Genomic DNA, 24,100 nt, shown 5'->3' with positions numbered 1-24,100 from the left:
TTCAAGACTTCGCATAATAACCTCATAAATCAATTTCTACTGTAAAAAAACATTTCCCGAACTCTGGTTCAGTTCCAAGAGGTACCGAGTTCAGGAAATGTTTTTTTTTTACAGTAGAAATTAATTTCTGAAGTTATTATGCGAAGTCTCGCGAGACTTCGCAAAATAACTTTGGCTCATAAGAGCCAATACATTTTAATACTGTACGGAGCGCTTGCTCTGTACAGTATTCAACCAATGTTTTATTCGAAATCTATTCTCTCATCCCTAGTAAACAAAAGAAAATCAATATGATGCAACCTTCTCATGAACCCTTTTTGAGATTGATGCTGCAGCAGTGACTGCTGCAATTCAAACTATACCCCCCTTTCCTCCCTGCAAACAACTGATGTGTATGATTCTCCGCAGCGATCACAGGGGATTTGTATCTACTGAATGGCTCAAGTCTACCAGCGTCACAGCCACTCTGGCTCATAGAAGTGAGTGCCAATTGAGGGAACTTCTATATCAACTGGGCAAATGTAGAGGGGTACCTACAAGATAATCCGTCAGAGAAAATGAGAGAAAATCATTACTCCATCATTGAGCAAAATCATAAAAGGTACAGAATAGTAGGAATACCTCTGCTTGTACTCTTATCTTTCCTGGTAATTAATGGGTAATAATAAAAGTCTTCTATAGTAATGTAATTGCTGCAGCGCTGCGTAGCATTAAAAGGACATGAGATAATGAGTTACAAATATATTTTGCAAAAACATGGGCGCAAGAGTTTTTGACATGTGGTAATTATTAGAGCTGGATACTGTAACACCCCAGAAGATACAGCAGACGATTAGGGGAAGATATATATTAATGTTTCTGGAACAAAAACATTTATCCTATGTGTGGCAGCTTGAGATAGCACATGACCTCTGACAAACAGTTTTCAGAGTAATTTTAATGCTACTCTGGATTTAACTTGACTAACTGGTAGCAATTGAGTACATTTTTTTTGTGGCAGCAGTTATCTAAAATGCTACAATAACAGCATCAAAAGCAGAATGGTGGAAGATTGGTTTTCCATTGTACTGCTGAACTGGCATAATGCCCACTTTAAAAGCAATTCACTGCTCATCACTAAAACCTGGCAGACACGACACTAAATGCTTTGAGAGACCAGGAAAAAAATAATAATAATAAATAATAAAGGAGGGAGTGAGACGGGAATAAAGAGGGGCCAGCCTTCGCCAAACAGACAGCATGGATGCATACACAAACAATGCAAATCAAGCAAAGTGCTACAAAAATTAATATAATACATACTTTAACAGAAAATAAAAGAAAAAAGTAAAGGGGGGGGGGGGGGGGGAGGAAAGAAAAGAAAAGTTAAGCACCTTACAGAGAATAGTAAAAGGCTAAGCCTAATATGTTCAAAAGATGAATTTACCAGCAGGCTTGTATTAGGTATAGAACTACTAAACAAAAGCAAATATATATTTACATCCCGCTATTGTTCCGCTGCAGCAAAAACCTACTCTATTCCGCCAATCACTTGTCAAACACATAGGCTACGTTTTATTTACCAGCCAATGTAATCAGTAAATATGTGATCATAAAACTCTTCTTTCGCATGGACAGCTTCGGATCCCCCCCTCCCCCACCACCTCAATTCTAAATACAGGTAATGATTTAGACAGCTTTCAAAAAAAGTCTTTTGACTGTCAATAAAACTAATTCTATTCCCCTTTCCACATGAGGGTGAGAAAAGGGTCTTCACAAATGAAAATTCAAATTAAAATCCTGATTATAGTGTAGGGTGACAACACCTGTATTTATAATTTTACTGTCAGCTAGCTGGTAGTGCTTAACAAAAGCGGGAAGGAGGGAAGTAATTGGAATTTGTCTGCAACATGCCAGATGAATGACGACACTGGACACTTTGCTGTTTTACAGTAAATGTGTCTTGTTGGTAAAATAACCCTTATGTGTAGCATCACATAGTGACAGGATTGGGTGTGAGATATGTCCCACAAAGCTGTCTTTTCAAGACAAAAACTGTAAAAAATGGCAGATGTTGAGAAAGAAGAATAAAACAAAAAAGACTTGCATATACACACTGACTTGCCTTGGACAAGACAGATCCTAGCAACAGCACCATAGGCATGATGGCATCCTATAGCTAAATAGAAGAGGACTTTTTATTTATTGTTATAAGAATGGATAAAACAGGCATCTTTGTAGATGTTCTTGGACATCAAGCATCCCGCACAGCCAAACAGATTATGTTTTATTGCGGTTCTGTGGTTAAAGGCCACACAAGTTTTATTTTTTTGGTGAAACTGCACAGACAATAAACACAAAGAAAAACTACATAAATGTATGATTAAAATGTGCATGGTTTTGCTTTCCAGAAAACAGCTATCTGTGAAACCAGCAAATTTCAGTGGGACAGGCAGAGCTTCCAATGTCCAACGGGGGAAGCCCGTCCAAATCTCCTAACCGAATGGCAAATGTAGGGAGAGAAAAGGAACAGGCAGTTGAAGTTCAACATGCCCGGTCTCTGTTCTTGGAGAGGTCTAGCAGCAGCCTTCTCCCCTCTCCCTATTAAGAAAACACGTATGGTCATTCAGTATTTCATGTGTATGGCTAGTCTTTGGCTCGGTTCACCTCTGGGCAGAAACTTGGGGCATAGGTTGCAGACCCAATCATATCTGAGATGAAAAATTTGTGCTGTAAGCAGTGCTAGTTCTCCCATGAAAACAGACAACTCGGTGGACCCAGTCAATAGGATCTCCTGGCCATCCCTAGTTGGAATGGAAGCCACAATGCAGAAACCATACTGCCTGGTAGGGCTCATCATGCTGATTAAAACTATACCTTTGATTTGTCTGTGCGATAAATAAAAAGGCGGAGCTGAATAGTTTGAGCACTGCTATGTAACACCCCCTGTGCTCTGATCACTCCCCCTTCCTTTGATTGAGAGGGCTAGACATCAGGACAAGGACACAGCCCTGTACAAGAGCAGTGTGCCAGCAACATCATATCACTATGTACTATAGCTTCACCACACAGATCTGCTCAGAAAGCTAATCTACATTTTACTGCTTTATATTAATAATAATAAAAAGGCCTAAGGCCCCTTTCACACGGGCGAGAATTCCACGCGGGTGCAATGCGTGAGGTGAAGAAGTCTGGGTTCGGGTCTGGGTACCACATTCAGTTTTTTCTCACGCGCGTGCAAAATGCATTGCACTCACGCGGAAAAAAACAGAACGTAATTGCAGTCAAAACTGATGGAAATTGCATGCCTACTCGCGCGATTTTCCCTAAATGCACCTGCATCGCATCCGAGCAATATTCTCAATATGATAAGAGGACATAGACTTCTTTTATGGGATAAATGTGAAAACAAAATATCTGAAGAAAAACATTTTGATATTTCTCCCAAGAATCAAACCTGAGATCTCTACATGCAAAACCAATCACAAGCTATAACTATACCACATAAATCTGTATGTTTTGCCCATCCTTATAAGAGAACACACATTACTGGTGTCTTTATAATCAGACATTGTGTGGGAATAAAGCAGTAATATGTAGATTAGCTTTCTGAGCAGATCTCAGTGTGGTGAAGCTATAGTATACAGAATATATGATATTTACTTGCTAGCACGCAGCTCTTGGACAAAGCTCTGCCCTCCGCATGTCTAGCCCTGTCAATCAAGTGGACGGGGGAGTGTGCAGAGTGAAGGGGTGTTACAGAGCAGTGCTCAAAGGATTCAGCCCTGCTTCCTGGTGCTCGAAATTCTCATTTATATATGAATAAAAACACATATCTCTGCAGCTGTTTATCATACAGACAAAAGAAAGGTATAGTTTTAATCAGCATGATGAGTCCTACCAGCCAGTATGTCTGGTTTAATAGGGCTGATCCTGGTGACAGAACCTTTTTAATAAGAGTTGGTACTTTTATTTCTGCTGGAGTGGCCACCATATAGTAATCAACCGATTAAAACTTTGATGTACCACATGTGTTTGTAGGTCCCAGAAAAGGATGGGTTAGGGTCCATTCACACGTCCGTAGTGTATTGCGGATCTGCAATACACCCTTCTGGCACCCCCATAGAACTGCCTATTCTTGTCCGCAATTGCTGCGGACCGGAAGATAGGGGGCGCGCTCCGGAAATGCGTATCCATTCCTGCCCCATAAAGAATGAATGGGTCCTCACCCATTCCGCAATTTGCAGAACGGATGCGGACCCATTCTACGAACGTGTGAATGGACCCTTAGGGTGCTTTCACATGCAGCTGATTTTGTGGCAGAAAATTCTGCGACAAAGTCAGTTCCATTCACCTTAATGTAGCTTGCAGTAATCCATGTGCTTGGTGCCCTATTCAAATGAATGGAACTGATTTTCAGTCGTGGAATTTTCTGCCGCGTGTGAATTTACCCTTATAGGGGCATTAGACCAACTAGAAGTTGTAGCTCTAGGAAATATATAAACTGTTGCATTAGATAAAATTATATTTTCCAATTAAGCAATGTTGTATGGATAGTGTGTCCAGAGCAACAGATTTTATCAGGGAAACTAGGATTCTGATATTTCATTAAAAAAAATTAAAAAAATTGTGAACAAAATGAAAAAGAAGCTCATCTCTCAGAGTTCTATCCCAGCCACCAATGATCAAATCTCTGAGCTATAAAACTACATGGAAGCAGCTCGCACTGGCAGCACACCCATGATGTGTGTTACTGCAAAGTCTGAGCTCTGGGACCAAGGGCATGTCAAAATATACATACACTGGGGAAGGGAGTTCAGAATGCATTGCTAAAGTCTTGGAAAATCACTATTACATAGTAACATAGTATATAAGGCCGAAAAAAAACATTTGTCCATCCAGTTCAGCCTGTTATCCTGCAAGTTGATCCAGAGGAAGGCAAAAAAAAATAAAAAAAACTGTGAGGTAGAAGCCAATTTTCCCCACTTAAGGGGAAAAAATTCCTTCCCGACTCCAATCAGAATAACTCCCTGGATCAACGACCCCTCTCTAGTAGCTATAGCCTGTAATATTATTACACTCCAGAAATACATCCAGGCCCCTCTTGAACTCTTTTAGTGAGCTCACCATCACCACCTCCTCAGGCAGAGAGTTCCATAGTCTCACTGCTCTTACTGTAAAGAATCCTCTTCTATGTTTGTGTACAAAACTTTTTTCCTCCAAACGCAGAGACTGTCCCCTTGTCACAGTCACGGGGATAAATAGATGATGGCAGAGATCTCTGTACTGACCCCTGGTTGATTAAATAGATAGAAATAGAAGTTACAATAAAAAAATAAAAAAATGTTTTAAAAGAAATTAAGAAAGAAAGAAAGAATTCCAGCATACTCCTGCAAGGAAATACTTCTGACATATGTGCCTAATTATTTTGGCTAAGGTAATGGAATGGAGAATGGATTTGAAAATGAAGCATAAAGAACCATATTTTACAGTCTAACCTTGTAGTGTATTACCATATCATGGAACATTCTGCAGTGTAAAACACGTGAAGCGTTGTATGCAACCTGCATTAATACTCCGAGCAACAGTGTGCCATTAGACTTAAATGCACACATATACGTTGATAAGGTGTCAAGAGGTTAAGTGAAAGCTTAAACAGCCCACTGACAAAAAACAAGAAAACAGAAACATTAAAGAGATGTTTTCTGCTGTCAAGCTGCAGTTTCGCCCTAAAAAAACAAAAACAAAAAAACTGAGAAAAAAAACAAACAAACCTATAAACACACGCTAATCTCGAACACAGCAATCTTCCCTCTCGCCACACTGTGTTGTGCACATGCCCATCTATTCATTATGGCAGAAGTGGAGAGGAAAACCACTGCTGGCAAAAAGAAACAAAATGACAGGGATGTTTAAGTTTATACTGGGGAACGAACTGTCACATGCACAGACTGAAGATAAAAATGTCATTTCATACCTGTCAAAAGAGAAGTCTTTCGAGATTTGGAAAGCTTGCGTTTACTGTAACCACTACACATTACACAAGCGTAAATCCTTGTGTGTGTATCCGTGTAATGTTTTTGGACAAAATAGAACTTTATATTATAGGTGTCTTCTGCTTTACTCTTTCATTTGTCTTATTAGGGCACATTTAGCTGCTGAAGGAGGGTCCCCCTGCTCTTCAGCCCCAATAAGAAATTCTGGGAAGCATGAGTGACCAGCTTGCGATGTCAAAATAACAGATTTTTGGCTTAGGGGCTGAAGCATAACAGGCTAAATTCACACGACAGTGAAAAGAAAATGGCCCTGAAAAACGGACACACTCACATTTTCATGACCACGTTTCTATCATTTTTGCATACATTTTCTGGCTTTCTGTCCGTTCGTCATAGCCGTTAAAAATTGCTCTTAAAATTGATTATTTTTTTTTGTTTTTAAATAAAATCCTAACCCCTGCAGTATACATAATGTCCACCATAGTGGCCCTCCCAGTAATAATGTCCCCCATAGTAGCCTCCAGCTGTAATAATATCCCCCATAGAGGCTTGCAGCAGTAATGTCCCCCATAGAGGCTTGCAGCAGTAATGTCCCCCATAGAGGCTTGCAGCAGTAATGTCCCCCATAGAGGCTTGCAGCAGTAATGTCCCCCATAGAGGCTTGCAGCAGTAATGTCCCCCATAGAGGCTTGCAGCAGTAATGTCCCCCATAGAGGCTTGCAGCAGTAATGTCCCCCATAGAGGCTTGCAGCAGTAATGTCCCCCATAATTCTCCCCAGCTGTAATAATGTCCCCCCATAATGGGGTCCTTAGCCGTAATAATGTTTGGTTTTGCTTAGAGTAATTATTATTTTTTAACTCCCTAAAAGGCCATATTGTAATGGCTGTCAGACGGGTGCACTCCTGCCTAAAGCAGGTTAAAAACAGGCCTATTGATTTCAATGGGGTCCGTCTAAACTGTGAAAATGGCCAATAATAGAACGTGTTCTATTCACCGACCATTAAAAAAGTGGCCATGTGAATAGCCCCATTGACTTTAACTTGATTTAAAAATGGCGGTGTGAGTGCTGTTTTTCACTGTCATGTGAATGTAGTCTAAGGGCTGTTTCACACAAGCGGATGCCGTGCATGTCATCCGCAGCGTGAATGACAGCCAAGCCCCGCATTGGACAGCAGAGACACGGAGCAGTAACATGATTGATAATGCTCTGTGCCTTTCTGTGACCTTTTTACTGCAAAACCACAGTGACAACTTTATCTCACTGTGATTTTGTAGTAAAAAGGTCTCAGAGAGGAACAGAGGATTATCAATCATGTTAATGCTCCGTGTCTCTGCTGTCCGGAGTGGGGCTTGGCTGTCATTTACGCTGCGGATGACATGCACGGCATCCGCTCGTGTAAAACAGCCCTAAGGGTACGACCACATGGTCAGGTTTCTTCATGCAGTTTTGGAAGCCAAATTCAGAAGTGTATCATAAAAGGAGAGAAAGTATAAAGAGGGGATATGCCCTATTTTGAATTCATTCCTGGTTTTGCCTTCGAAAACTGCATGCAGAAACCGGGCCGTTTGATCGTACCCTAATGATCCATAGGAATGCATTTAACTGCAAACAGAAGCCAACTTATTATCCATCAATGATGAAATGGTATTTACAGCTAGATAGGAATTTTATACAATTCCATGAATAGTGCATGATGCAAGGCTATTCTTCAAAACAGTGGAAACCTCAGTGAAACCACAATGGATCCCATACAGCACAGATCTGAACATAACCTAAAAAAATGTCATACAAAAATAAGCAGTAGGTAAGATTTGGTCCATGGTGGCACAGACAGTAGGCAAAAGTTGTGACCATCTACAGTATGTATCAATCCATTCATCAATCTCTCTCTTTTCCTATTAACCTGACTATAGCAATATAGAGAAATTTTTCTCCCTCCTCCCTGTATATATTTAGTGTGATATATTTCACTGTTTTAGCATTTGACAACAGTTGGCAGTTTTTCTCATTTAACAGGTCCTATTGTAAGAGAACTGGTTGTTTTCTCGAGCGGATAGATATTTTTAACTGGACGAACACCTCCAGACAAGTGCCTAGAGCATGAATCAATATTTGTATCCACGAGAAGAAATGAGTTGACCCTGTTTTCCTCTGTGGGTTACCAATTACTTAACTTTAGACCAATCTACTTTGTAATCACATCTTGTTTGTTTAGTCTTTTACATGTACTTTTAGGTTGTAATAACCACTTAATATTCTTTGTTACAGCAAGTCTCATCTATAGAAAGAATTACACTGATCTATCAGTCAACTCATCTGACCACGAGTGGTAGGTTGACACTTTCCTACTGTCTAATACTGGCATAATCTGACTGGTCTGGTTTCACAATGTGATTTTTTTGGATGTATACAACCTTTTCAAAAACACTGATCGGTGAACAGTCCCCCAACCCCTTCCTGGCAGAGTGTGAATGTGTTCAAATGTGGAGAGAGGGTAAGCATCTGCCAGAGGATTTTCTCTTCTGACAACTAAAGGATCTGGTGTCATGAAATAGTCAGATCCTTGTTGGGGTTCATGCACATGACTAAGTGTATTTGCGGATCTGCAAAACATGATTCCCTGGCACCGTTTATTTACTGTTTTTAAAAACTGACAAGTATATGGCATGTTCAATTTTTTTGTGGATGCAAACAGCACCCAACTGAAATGAACGGATCCGCATCTGATCTGCAAAATTTGGATCGGATTAGGCCAGAAACTATGGTTGTGTGCATGAGGCTTTACTCTCAACTTGGGGTGAAGAAGATACAGTCCCTGCTGGGCGCAACTGTGCGCTACCGCACCTGTCTCACGCATATGTCAAACGAGCCTTAGATGGATAGCCAGTACCAGTGGTTTCAAAAGATATTAGGGGGGAAATTTATCACTGGTGCTTTCTGCACCGATCTTGATATCCTCTGCACAAGCCTCATCATAAATTATGCGCACTCTCTAGCAGTCCGTATGCCTAAACAGAAATCTACGACAGCTCAGAGCTCCCATAGATTTCTTGCATCATTTGAACCAGAAAACTGGTGTAAATGACGATAAATTTGTCAGTGTGGCTGGCCACTCCCCTTTAACCCCTTAAGAACTCAGCCCTATTTCACCTTAAGGACTTGGCCATTTTTTGCAAATCTGACCAGTGTCACTTTAAGTGCTGATAACTTTAAAACGCTTTGACTTATCCAGGCCATTCTGAGATAGTTTTTTTTGTCACATATTGTACTTCATGACACTGGTAAAATGAAGTAAAAAAAAGAATTTTTTTTTTTTTAAATACCAAATTTACCAAAAATTTGAAAAAAAATTGCAAATTTCCAAGTTTCAATTTCTCTACTTCTATAATACATAGTAATACCTCCAAAAATAGTTATTACTTTACATTCCCCATATGTCTACTTCATGTTTGGATCATTTTGGGAATGATATTTACATTTTTGGGGATGTTACAAGGCTTAGAAGTTTAGAAGCAAATCTTTAAATTTTTCAGAAATTTTCAAAAACCCAATTTTTAGGGACCAGTTCAGGTCTCAAGTCACTTTGCGAGGCTTACATAATAGAAACCACCCAAAAATGACCCCATTCTATAAACTACACCCCTCAAGGTATTCAAAACTGATTTTACAAACTTTGTTAACCCTTTAGGTGTTCCACAAGAATTAATGGAAAATAAAGATACAATTTTCAAAATTTCACTTTTTTGGCAGATTTTCCATTTTAATAATTTTTTTCCAGTTACAAAGCAAGGGTTAACAGCCAAAGAAAACTCAATATTTATGGCCCTGATTCTGTAGTTTACAGAAACACCCCATATGTGGTCGTAAACTGCTGTACGCGGACACGGCAGGGCGCAGAAGGAAAGGAATGCCATACTGTTTTTGGAAGGCAGATTTTGCTGGACTGTTTTTTTTTGACACTATGTCCCATTTGAAGCCCCCCCCCCTAGAGTAGAAACTCCAAAAAAGTGACCCCATTTTAGAAACTACGGGATAGGGTGGCAGTATTGTTGGCACTAGTTTAGGGTACATATGATTTTTGTTTGCTCTATATTACACTTTTTGTGAGGCAAGGTAACAAGAAATAGCTGTTTTGGCACAGTTTTTATTTACAACATTCATCTGACAGGTTAGATCATGTGATATTTTTATAGACCAGGTTGTCACGGATGCGGCAATACCGAATATGTATACTTTTTATTTATTTAAACAAAAAATAAATAAATCATGTTTTAGTGTTTCCATAGTCTGAGAGCCATAATTTTTTCAGTTTTTGGGCGATTACCTTGGGTAGGGTATGATTTTTGCGGGATGAGATGACGGTTTTATTGGCACTATTTTGGGGTGCGTGTGACCTTTTGATCGCTTGCTATTACACTTTTTGTGATGTAAGGTGACAAAAAATGGTTTTACACAGTTTTTATTTTTTTACGGTATTCACCTGAGGGGTTAGATCATGTGATATTTTTATAGTGCAAGTTATTACGGATGCTGCGATACCTAATATGTATACTTTTTTTATTTATGCAAGTTCTACACAATGATTTCTTTTTTTAAACAAAAAAAATAAATCATGGTTTTAGTGTTTCCATAGTCTGAGAGCCACAATTTTTTCAGTTTTTGGGCTATTACCTTGGGTAGGGTATAATTTTTGCGGGAGGAGAACTGTTTTATTGGCACTATTTTGGGGTGCATATGGCTTTTTGATCGCTTGCTATTACACTTTTTTGTGATGTAAGGTGACCAAATTTTTTTATTTAGCACAGTTTTTTTTTTTTTTTTTTTACGGTGTTCATCTGAGGGGTTAGGTCATGTGATATTTTTATAGAGCCGGTCGATACGGACGCAGCGATACCTAATATGTATACTTTTTTTTATTTATGTAAATTTTACAGAATAATATTTTTGAAACCAAAAAAAATAATCATGTTTTAGTGTCTCCATATTCTGAGAGCCAGCATAGATAAGTTGGAATAGTCTTCTGTGGGCATCTTTATCGGTGTAACATTCTGAGTCACTCATCCCCCTTTCCTCACTGACCGCAGTAAAGGTGAGTGAGAAAAAGTAAAGAGTGGCTGTATGCCGAGCTGGTTCCTACAAATTTTCAGGGCAGTGTAGGAACCAGCTACATTTATACTCTGCTCAGAAGCCCCAGGCAGATTTGTTGCTCAGTCTAAAAGAGGCGCATTCATATACCGTATTTTTCGCTTTATAAGACGCACCTGATGATAAGACGCACCTAGGTTTTTGAGGAGGAAAATAAGAAAAAAAAAATTGTTAACCAAAAGGTGTGCTTTTGGTGGGTTTTGAACTATTGGTGGTCTGTGGATGACACTATTATAGGGGATCTGTGGGTGACACTGTTATGGAGGGGATCTGTATATGACACACTTATGGGGGATCTGTGGGTGACACTGTTATGGAGGGGGATCTGTATATGACACACTTATGGGGGATCTGTGGATGACACTGTTATGGGGGATCTGTGGATGACACTGTTATGGGGGATCTGTGGATGACACTGTTATGGGGGATCTGTGGATGACACTGTTATGGGGGATCTGTGGATGACACTGTTATGGGGGATCTGTGGATGACACACTTATGGGGGGGATCTGTGGATGACACACTTATGGGGGATCTGTGGATGACACTGTTATAGGGGATCTGTGGATGACACACTGTTATGATGGATCTGTGGATGACACTTATGTGATTATAACACCCATCATCCTAAAGAATACACTGATGTACTGTACATTGGTGTATTCTCAAGCATGAGGGGAGTTATAGTCAGATTAAATATAAACACTATCCAGGGACTGTTCTGTAATTGGCATGTGTTTATATTAAATATGACTATAACCCTCTCATCCATAGGAATCCACTCATATAGTGCAGTACATGGGTGGATTCCTATGGATGAGGGGGATTATAGTCATATTTAATATAAACACATGCCAATTACAGAACAGTCCCTGGGCAGTGTTTATATTAAATACTATAACCCCCCTCATCCATAGGAATCCACTCATACACTGCAGTACATGGGGGGTGTATGAGCAGAGAGCAGCAGGGCTGGCAGGCACAATAACAGAGGAGCTGGAGCACACAGTGTGACAGGCATCCAGCTCATAGACGAGAAGACCGGGACTCTGGAGCTCAGGTCAGTGCCGGGGTCCCCCGGCAGCAGCTGGAGGGGACAGGGAGGAGAAGATTATACATACTGGAGCTGCAGGCTCCGGTCCCGGGTGCGCGCGCGGGCTGGCAGCCGAAGGAGGGGACAAGGGGAAAAATTTTCACTTACAGGAACAGAGGACTCCTGTGCCGGCTGCGTACCGGATGTGCGGGCTGGCGGCTGGAGGAGGGGACAGGGGGAAAAATTTTCACTTACGGGAACAGAGGACTCCTGTGCCGGCTGCGCACCGGACGTGCGGGCTGGCGGCTGGAGGAGGGGACAGGGGGAAAACACTTTTACTTACTGGAGCTGTGGGCTCCCGTCCCGGGCGCTGGCGGCAGTGGAGCATAAGTGAAGCCGCCAGCCTGCGGTCTTGTTAAGGAAGCGCGGGCTGGCAGCATAAGTGAAGCCGCCAGCCTGCGGTCTTGTTAAGGAAGCGCGGGCTGGCAGCAGAAGACTTCAGTGAAGCCGCCAGCCCACCCAACAGTTTAATGGCCACCTAATTTGCATCGCATTCGTTTTATAAGACGCAGTGACTTTTTCCCTCCAATTTGGAAGGAAAAAAAGTGTGTCTTATAAAACGAAAAATACGGTACATAATCACAGGTGCATTGTAGGCTTAGGTAAGTCCAAGAGAGGCGGATTGTTAGTGTTAGGGTCCCATCTGCAGAAGCCACTTTAACGCCTGGTAGATGGGCCCGACACATGTTTGATCAAAAATGTGTGCAAAGAGCTTCTATTTTTCCATTTATAGTAGGTATACCACCACTTTAATTTAGAATGATCCCTATTTCTCAGCTCTATTGTTTGTATGTGAAATGTTGTGCAGCCATTTTATTATCAACCATGTTTGCTTGTCGGATATTCACCTGTAAGCATGAATGTGCTAGTCTAAATTTTCTTGTAGTATATATTGGGGATAGCGCCTCTTTTAGACTGAGCAACGCCCATCTGCCTGGGGCTTCTGAGCAGAGTATAAATGTAGCTGGTACACTACCCTGAAAATTGTAGGCTTAGGCAAGTCCAAGAGAGGCAGTTTGTTAGTGTTAGGTACCCATCTGCGGAAGCCACCTTGATGCAGATGGGCCCGACACACGTTTGATCAAAAATGTACGCAAAGAGCTTCTATTTTTCCATTTATAATAGGTATATTACCACTTTAATGTAGAATATTCACATATAGGCTGTTAGAGCGATATATATATTTTTTTATCATAGTGTCTCTTTAAGATCAGTGCTCCTACTTTTATGTTCCTAACAAGATTTTGACTACAGCAGATCTATCACAACACTGCTTTAAGGATTTCCAAGCCTATAGTATGCTCTATACCTTTAACATCACTAAACAAGATGTAAAATGAAATTAAAGTGCACTGGATTAGAGACGCCAAGCCTGCAATTTTCATTGCTGTATTCTCCATATTAAGTCATGGAGACATTCTGAACCTCTGAAGGCCACTGACTGGCAATTACAATTTAGTAATGACGCCCTAGATATAACAACCAGTCTGCAAAGCTGAAACAAAGGTATATAAAATTTGGGCCCAAAGCATTACTAAATTGAGTTAGCATTATCGTTGGAACAATATATGCTCTATTTCCCATTATTTATCAAGCCCAATCCATTTCTTTCTTACCAATTACATCCCCTATCATTTCCAAAATCTACAAACTGTTTTCAATCAACAGATTTCTTTATTATAGTGTGCAGCCGGCTTGTTACTCCCTCTCTCCTATGTTGAATCCTTGATTGGACAAGCAGCTCTGAATTTAACATGGCCTGTGATTGCACAGATCAAAGAAATTAAGGCTGCCAATCTTCCCTTGGAGCATCTCCTTTTTCTGTAGTATGGCTCAAGAGCAACCTGAGTGCATTTGCTTAGGGGCAAATGAAAGGGGTTGAAATGTAGACACAGAAACTCTCACTTATTGCATTTTGATGACTTTTCAACTACTCCGTAGGAGAACCTATGGCTACAATCACTACAGATAAATTAAGCATGTGAACAGAGAAATAACTAGGACCCAGCAAATCAACCTAATAACTAAAATAATAAATGTGGAAACACAGCACTGATGACATACATTATTAATACTAAACTATTTCCATTACACGGTTTGAACCTGACAAAGCCTTCACCGTTTTCATGTAGCCATATGGTCTGTAAAGACATTTACACATTTAGGTAAAAGAATAGTTTATTATTATTATTGTGTCATTCATTCCATCAGGTTAGTATTACTATACATCACAGACTCCCAACAAGGGTGCACACTGGGCTGCAGTCAGAATACGCCAGGGCCGCTACGACATTCCAGTTAGGAAACTAAAATTGATACCCTGACCTGGGCCTACGAAATGTCCTGACATTGACGGAGTTGGGACACTGTATGTGGAGCTATGCATATAACACTCCTGACATCGACAGGCATCAGGACGTTTGTCTGCAGGGTGACATGGGGCAGGCAAGGAGTGTAGCAGAGGAAAAGACAAGAGGCGGGAAGAAGATACCACAGAAGTATATCTTCTTCTATCTGATCTGGGGTCTGATTTTTTTTTTTTGTTTAGTCTGAGGCATCCATTATATACAATACCAAAAGTATTGGGACCCACCTTCAGGTGTGTCCACCAGTCTTATTGCCACAGAGGTGTATAAAATCAAGCCCCTAGACATGTAGCCAGCCTTTACAAACATTTGTGAAACAATGGCTCATTCTAAACAGGTCAGCGAATTTGAGTGCGATACTGTAATAAGATAACTAGAGATGAGTGAATTTCATATTTGAAAGGAGAATTGCATTATGGATTCTGTTACCACAGACCATTACGCAATTCGATGATGGAATGCATAACGGAATGCCTTTAGAGGCATTCAGTTATTCATTTAGTCATAATAGAAGACTATGGGCTGCATAACGGATCTGTCCCGTTTCCGTTATGCAGGGGAGTCCTAATTTCATAGCATGAAGTTCGCTCATCCCTAATAACAACATTGCACTAAGTCAGTTCTTCCCTCCGAGATACTCAACGATTAACACTTAGTAGTATAAGGCTAGTTTCACACTGCAGACATAGTTCCGGCAGAGAATAGCCTCCCAGAGCCATCTTGATTCGGCACTGCTGGATGTTACTGGAAAGCCCGCCAGCCCCACTGACTATAATGCAGTCCGGTGGATATTCTGCCACTACCCAGCAAATGAGACAGGATTCAGCCGGACAAATACCTTGTGTGCTACAGTATCTGTCTGTCTGCGCACAGTGATATTTGTCCGGCTGAATTCTGGCATATTTGCCGAGTAGCGACCGGATATCTGCTATTATCGTCAATGTGGTCGGCGGGAATTCCTCTAACGCTCGCCAATGCTGGACCAACATACCTTGACAGGCTGTTCTCTGCCAGAAAAGCCTGCCGGAACTATGCCAGCATTGTGAAACTAGCCTTATTGTAAAGTGGAAGTATTTAGGAACCACAGCAACTTAGCCATGAAGTGACAGACCATGTAGAGTTATAGATTGAGGCTGCCGAGTGCCAATATAGGATGAAGTGGTGTAAAGCACCCCCCCCCCCCCTCAATGGACTCTGGAGCTGTGGCGACATGTTCTGTGGAGAATGAATCATTCTTCTCAATCTGGCAGTCTGTTGATGAGTTAGGGTTTGGCAAATGACAGGGGAACGTTACCTGCCTGAGTGTCAACTGTAAAGTTTAGTGGAGGAGGGATAATGCTATTGGGCGGTTCTCCAGGGGTTGGACTAGGCCCCTTAGTTCCTGTGAATGGTAATCAAAGTTTCAGCATACTAAGACATTTCAGACAAATGTATGCATTCAACTTTGTGGGAACAGTTTGGGAAGGTCCTTTTCTGTTTCAGCATGATTGTACCGCAGTGCACAAAGCAAGGTCCATAACGGTATGTAGGATGAACTTAAACGAAGACTGAACTAGGACCTTTTGTTCAACATCAGTGTCTGTCTTCACAAATGCTCTTCTGGGTAAATGGGCAAAAGTTTCCACAGACACTCCAAAATCTTGTAGAAAGCCTTCCAAGAGGAGCAAAGGGAGACCAACTGCATATCGATGCATATTTACAATGTTAGTGATAATCTGCCAGAAGATCGGGCAGTATAAACGGGCCTTAACAGTTCCTTAATATCTACAATGATCCTCTGCTTCCCTTAAGTGTTCATTCTGTAAAGAAGTTCTATAAAACTCAAGTGATAAAAAGTGATTTGTTTCAAGGATCCCTGTAATGAATACAGAAATTAAAAGGAAATTCGATAGCTTATACCATAACCTGAGGTAGAATATAAAACAAAAAAATATGGTATGTCAATGGTTGTTGGAGTGGTATTAATGATAAGATTCACTGTATAGATAAGAGTGAATTGTTTAGATGAAGTCAACAGATGATTAAATCTTGCAGCCCAAACAGATTAAATGAGTGGCTGATCCAAACAATGGCCAACAAAAAGTACAGACTAAATGTAGACTTAACCATATTCTTCCACATATCATGAAGAAGTGAATAGGAACCTATTACACATGAATTACAGGTGACCTTTGGAACCGATCAAGGTTCTGTTACAATCACACAAAAATTTCACTGATGTGTAAGTATATGGCATTTATACAAGGCATAAAATGTAATCAGCCTGACTGGATACTAAGAATACCAGACACAATCCGAATGGTTCTTTAAAATAAAATAAAGGCATAATTGTACAAAGATCTGTTTAATCTTAGTAATTTGCTTTGTCTTTAAAGTCAATTGTTAATTATTTTTTTTATTCCTATTACCATGTATAAATATTTAGAGGATAAATCTGTTAAACAGAATCAAAGTTCATGTTTAGAAATTAGACCTTTAGGCCTCTTTCACACTTGCGTTGTCCGGATCCGGGGTGTACTCCACTTGCCGGAATTACACTCCGGATCCGGAAAAACGCAAGTGTACTGAAAGCATTTGAAGACGGATCTGTCTTCCAAATGCGTTCTGTGTTACTATGGCAGCCAGGACGCTATTAAAGTCCTGGTTGCCATAGTAGGAGCGGGGAGCGGTATACTTACAGTCCGTGCGGCTCCCGGGGCGCTACCAGAATGACGTCAGAGCGCCCCATGCGCATGGATGACGTGATCCATGCGATCACATGATCCATGCGCTTGGGGCGCCCTGACGTCACTCTGGAGCGCCCCGGGAGCCGCACGGACGGTAAGTATGCTGCTCCCCCGCTACACTTTACCATGGCTGCCAGGACTTTAGCGTCCCGGCAGCCATGGTAACCACTCTGAAAAAGCTAAATGTCGGCTCCGGCAATGCGCCGAAACGACGTTTAGCTTAAGGCCGGATCCGGATCAATGCCTTTCAATGGGCATTAATTCCGGATCCGGCCTTGCGGCAAGTGTTCCGGATTTTTGGCCGGAGCAAAAAGCGCAGCATGCTGCGGTATTTTCTCCGGCCAAAAAACGTTCCGTTACTGAAGACATCCTGATGCATCCTGAACGGATTTCTCTCCATTCAGAATGCATTAGGATAATCCTGATCAGGATTCTTCCGGCATAGAGCCCCGACGACGGAACTCTATGCCGGAAGACAAGAACGCAGGTGTGAAAGAGCCCTTAAATGGGTTTTACAGTCTTTACATTGATGGTCTATCCTCAAGCCATCAATACCTGATCGGTGGGGGTTCAACAACCGGACAATCAGCTTGTGCAGGATATTGGACTCCCTGTTGATCAACAATAAAGGACTGAAAACCCACTTTAAAAGTCTTTCCAGAATAAGCCAGTGTATGTACATGAGGAATACCATCATATCTGGCTGTTATATGTATACTGTGTGTATTATGTATACATTGTGAGTGTACATGAGGAATACCACCATATGTGGCTGTTATATGTATACTGTGTGTATTATGTATACATTGTGAGTGTACATGAGGAATACCACCATATGTGGCTGTTATATGTATACTGTGTGTATTATGTATATATTGTGTGTGTACATGAGGAATACCACCATATCTGGCTGTTATATGTATACTGTGTATATACATTGTGTGTGTACATGAGGAATACCACCATATCTGGCTGTTATATGTATACTGTGTGTATACATTGTGTGTGTACATGAGGAATACCACCATATATGGCTGTTATATGTATACTGTGTATTATGTATACATTGTGTGTGTACATGAGGAATACCACCATATCTGGCTGTTATATGTATACTGATTTATTTTTTAGCAGTTCTCTACTTCTGCATAGGTCATCAGTATCTGATCAGTGGGGCCCCCGCTGATCAGTTGTTTGAGAAGGCAGTGACGCTCACAGTAGTGCTGCAGCCTTCACTTAGGCTACTTTCACACTAGCGTTTTTTCTTGGATCCGGCAGGGTTCAACAAAAACGCTTACGTTACTGATAATACAACCATCTGCATCCGTTATGAACGGATCTGGTTGTATTATCTTTAACATTGCTAAGACGGATCCGTCATGAACTCCATTAAAAGTCAATGGTGGACGGATCCATTTTCTATTGTGTCAGAGAAAATGGATCCGTCCCCATTGACTTGCATTGGGGGTAATGCCGGATCCGTCTTGCTCCGCATCCCAGGATGGAAAGCAAACTGTTGCGGTTTGCTCTCCGGTATGGGAACGCAACTAAGAGTTTTAGTTTTCCGGTATTGAGTTCCGTAATAGGGGCTCAATACCGGAAAAAAACGCTTTCGTTTTGTCCCCATTCATTATCAATGGGGACAAAACTGAACAGAACGGAATGCTCCAAAATGCATTCCGTTCCGTTCAGTTTTGTCCCCATTGATAATGAATGGGGACAAAACGAAAGCGTTTTTTTCCGGTATTGAGCCCCTATGACGGAACTCAATACCGGAAAACTAAAACGCTAGTGTGAAAGTAGCCTTACCTAGCTGATTAGCAGAGGCCCTGGGTGACGGATCCCCACCAATCAGATACTGATGACCTATCCAGAGGATAGGTCATCATTAAAAAAAACTCATTTAATTCCATATGTGTTCCTTCATCATTTTATGTCTTCAAAATGAACCTGCAAGTAGGGAATAAAAATACAAAAACAAAAAAAAAGCCATGGAATGAAAAGGTTTGTCTAAACGTTACACTTTTACTGTATATATACTTTTAGTAGAAAGGACACAAACTGTGTAACTCTCAAGGCAGCCACTAGTCTGTGATGTAATAGTAGATCTTTAAAGGCTCTAAACATATCATTGATGCTTTAGTTCAACATTTAAAATGTTTATTAAAAGATTTACACCAAAGTGGCATAAAAGATTGCAGCTTAATGAGCATGCCATACTTGCAGCACAATTCGAGGCTTTCACTGTTCTAGCCACGTTTTAAAAGTCACGAGAAAAGTTGTAAGGAGCATAGCATTCGGGGGCACAGCCTCCCATGGTCTGTCACATTTACTATAATTTAATTCAGAAATATTGGCAAATTATTGTTCAAATACATGTCACATCTTTGAAGATTTGAAAATCTGGGGCACTGACTACTGTCAGATGTGTCTAATTTGCACCTTTTTCCACCAATGTACGCTATACTAAGACTAATGTATGTAATGCCAATCTTCGTATAGTTGTCCCTTTTTGAGAGGCTCCTATCATCCCTGTTCCCATGTCCTGTTTCAAGAACCACCACTCTGGTTCTCCAGCTGTAGCGGTGATGTTAAATGGACAACACATGACCACTACAGCCAGCCACTAGACTCAGTGGTGCACTGAAGTGGCCAGTGATTGGCTGCAGTGGTCATGTATTGTAAACGTCACCGCTGCAACCAGGACCTGTCAGGATAGTAATAATTGATTCCTTATTAGAGGTTAATCCCCTGAGTTTTCATTTGCCCACATCGCTGAGAAAAATAATGTTTTAATATATGCCAATGAGCCTCTAGGAGCAACGGGGGCATTGCCAGTACACCTAGGGGCTCTGCTCTTTCTGCAACTGCAGCAACCTCCAGGCAGTGTAAACATCATAACGTCCTGTCAATTAGGGTGTAACAGCAACACTTCTGTTAGATCTAGAGGCTCATTACCATATATTACAACATGTTTCTCAGCAATGTGGATGAGCATGGGACCAACACAGATGCCTTCAGCTGGCAATTACTGAGGATAAGCGAAAACAATCGCCCCATGCAAATGTGCTATCCACCAGTCACCGGATGAAGGAGCAAATGCTCATTCATTGGGAGACTGCATGTTTTATGTGGCACATAAAATCACCACCTCCTGGCAGCATATCATCCTGTGTAAACTGTGGTCTTCTGTCCAGCAACAATGCATCTGTATGGGGATGAACGGCTGCATTGGTGATCATTCTTCCCCAAACAGAGCAGAAGATTTCTGCACATAAATGCTCCCAATCAGGCAATTATTGGGAACGTTGGGGGTCGCTCTGGATATTTGCCTGTCCATTGGGCCATATAAAAGGGCCTTTACAAATCACTGTCGGCTCAGACTAAATACAGGGTTTGTTTGTAGTCTGTAACCATGGATACACAAAGGCCCGGTACAGCATACGCTCCAAAAAACATTAAGTGGTCGCCAAACTTTACATCATCACTTTAAGAAGAAACAGAAGACCCGTGACACTCATAATATGCCAACAGGGTCAAAAAGCAACATTTTCCACTTACGTCAGCAGCAAATGGGTTAAGAACCATTTCTCAAACTGAGAAGACTTATTTCTATTGTGTAAATAGAAATTGTGCTGTCATTCAATCAGTCATATTTGTATGTCTTTAGTGTTCAGATTAAAAGTCTGATTCAAGATAAGTGGAGATACTATGTTATGTTTTATGTCAAAATAATTACATAATTATATTCAGAGCTAAATTATTTAAGATCGGAAAACATTCTGATACGCATTTGACAGTCGTATTCTTGGCAGGCACAAATCATCTTAACAATGAACTGCCATTAACATGTGTATTTACTTCATTTAAGAACCATACACGTATATGTATCTACACAGGTATAATTTTATGTTTGTTAAAAGGTGGTCATTTGTTACATGAAACATGTAGCTATGAGGTTGCCATGTATTTATATCACTCCTCTGGGTATACCCACTGCCTTACCAGCCAGAGCCTGCGTGACATTACCTAGAATTCTTTACTTACTATTTAGTCTACATATGCAGTGCTAAAAAGTTTGTACGCAGGTGAGAAAGGCTGGAGATTCTGCACTATGCAATTAAATCCCTTTAAAACCTAAAATAACAGTATAAATAAAAGGATGCCTATGTGAGGTATTGCTGGGGGACTATGCGATTAACTCATTCAGGTGTTACATAAGAGACTAAGAAAACTATGGCACAAAATGTAAACCAGATTTTCTTAAAGCTTAAAAAGTATATGATTAGGCATATTACAGACATGAGGATTTAATACAGGGGAAACTATTTGAGTTTCTATCTCAAGTTTAAAAAGAGCAAATAAGAGTATTTCATGAAGTTTACCACAAAAGGCCATAAAGCAATGGTGGAGGTCCACTCAGTAGCCCCCACAGATCCAGAAAAGAGTTTTAAAGACTATGTACACCTTTGCATTGTACGTACTTTGAGCTGAAAATCTTTTTTTTCAATTGTTCTTTATTAAAAATATGAAATCCTTTTTTGTGTGTACATAGCTGAGATGCTCTAGAACAGGTATGCTCAACCTGCGGCCCTCCAGCTGTTGTAAAACTACAACTCCCGCCATGCCCTGCTGTAGGCTGATAGCTGTAGACTGTCCGGGCATGCTGGGAGTTGCAGTTTTGTAACAGCTGGAGGGCCGCAGGTTGAGCATCCCTGGTCTAGTAGCAGCCTGTGGACCTTTGTCTTTTCCGCCATCTGGGGAGTAGACAGACTCCTCATCTCCGCTTTCTCACATTATAAACACTCATTAAAGCTCAATCCTTTAATTACGGATAAGAAATTGGCTTAAATAAGTGTTTAGAGATAATGGCTATTAGATGACCGGCACAAAGTGAAAGTACCAGTCACACAGTTAGTAAAACAGTTAACACTTTGTGACAAAACGGCTCAAGATTTTTAATAAAGGCCAATTGAAAATATAATTTTTAGCCAAAAAGGAGTAAAATGCAATCAAACAAAAATTGCCTCCAAAGGTGTACATAGCATTTAGGACCTGCCACAGATGAACAAGCAGGCCCTGTACTGAGATAAATGAAAGCATCATGGAAAAGTACTCGCCACTTTCTGTTACTCCTTTTTCTTTTAGGGAATGGTGAGAGGAATCTTTTTAACTAGTAACAAGGAACATTTTAATAAAAACGGCTGCTGACAAATGGCAGAGAAGTTGTATCCACCATCATTTACATGTTCTAAATGACAGATTGAAGGCGAGTAAAAAACATGATTTCTGCGGTTTTGCAATGCGGGAATTGCTCACATGGTTTTTACAGTGAAACACATCATGATTTATCTGTAAAAACTACATGAGTAATTACTGCATCGATCTTAAAAGCACATGTGGTTTTTTACTCTAGCATGTAAACCTATACACCATTGAGGCATATCCCACCTTGGTTTCGAGTTCATTCTGAAATGTGAAAATCAAAAGAACTTAAGGCTCCATTCACACGTCCGCAAAATGGGTCCGCATCCTTTCCGCAATTTTGAGGAAAGGGTGCGGACCCATTCATTCTCTATGGGGACGGAATGGTTGCGGACAGCACACAGTGTGCTGTCTGCAGCCGCAATTGCGGAGCGCGGCCCCGATTTTGGGTCCGCAGCTCCGCAAAAAGATAGAGCATGTCCTATTCTTGTCCGCAGCTTGCGGACAAGAATAGGCATTTCAATGGGGGTGACGGGCTGGTGTGTTGCGGACGTGTGAATTAAGCCTTAAAAGTGTTGTCTCATGAAGACAAACCCTGCTCATATGGAATCCCCTACAGAGCTCTCAAATATATAAAGCAACTGATTGATTGGAATATGCCAGTTAAAGTTGCAAAACTTTCACTAAGTGAATTCAATTCATTATATTTTAAGCACACAGCCTACACGCCTGCTGGTCAGAGAACAAGCCTGTGTGATTAGAAGGGTCATCTCAGACAAAATCATTCAGTGCAGAGACTGCTATTGTGGGTATTTAAAGGGGGTTGTCTCACCTCAAACATCGGTGGCTTATCGTTAGGATATCCCACCAATGTCTGATAGGTATGGATCCCAACTCTGGACCCATACCTATCTCGAGAGTAGTGTGCCCAAAGTGAAGGAGTGCGCACTGCGCATGCACGACCACCCTCATTCCCATGGGAGTGCTGAAAACAGCCAAGCAGCGCACTTCAGCTATTTTTGGAACTCAAATAAAAATGAATGGAGAGTGCACTGCGCAAGCGTGGCCACTGCTTAATTCACATTTATGGATCTGTCAAGCCAGCTCTTGACTATTTTCAGCACTCCCACAGAAATGAATGGAGGACGACTGCACATTCGCAGTGCGTGCTTGCTCACGTTAGGAGCTCATTTCCAGAGATCGGTGCGGGTTTCTATCTGACATTGGTGCTAGTGATATACCAGTAATATTTGAGGAGAGACAACCCCTTTAAGGCTAATACAATGTTACTTGTTGTGTTTCCAAAGTGACTTCATGCCAGCCATCCTTTTTTTCATACAGATTGTCTTGTATATCAGTAGGGGATGTATAAGAGTTGTGTACTCTTTTAGAATAGTTTTTTGTGTGAACTTGTTCTTTGTTTTTGAATAATTTATCAGTGATGGACCTCATGTTTTCTTACCTTTTTCCTGCTCTGAAACAACCTTTTCCAGCGCATAATCCCAGTCAAAGATAAATCGGTAGAAACACAGCTGGGTGTATAGGGCTTTCTCTGGATACTGAAAAATAACCAAAGAGCACAACATCA

At 41.0% G+C, this 24,100-nt stretch overlaps 1 protein-coding gene across 3 annotated transcripts in view; it reads right to left on the bottom strand.

Moving 5' to 3' along the window:
- The window catches only part of POLA1 (DNA polymerase alpha 1, catalytic subunit), a 450,237-nt gene that overhangs the window by 30,838 nt on the left and 395,299 nt on the right, over positions 1-24,100 (bottom strand). For all 3 annotated transcript variants that reach the window (XM_040423702.1, XM_040423703.1, XM_040423704.1), the window contains exon 35: positions 23,975-24,071. In XM_040423702.1, the coding sequence (XP_040279636.1) occupies positions 23,975-24,071 (97 nt within the window). The remainder of the gene's footprint in view (positions 1-23,974; positions 24,072-24,100) is intronic.

This window comes from Bufo bufo, chromosome 3 (assembly GCF_905171765.1).
Source record: "Bufo bufo chromosome 3, aBufBuf1.1, whole genome shotgun sequence".
NCBI lineage: Eukaryota > Metazoa > Chordata > Amphibia > Anura > Bufonidae > Bufo > Bufo bufo.
Note: the sequence above shows the minus strand (reverse complement) of the source record. Positions and strands in the feature narration are given on the sequence as shown.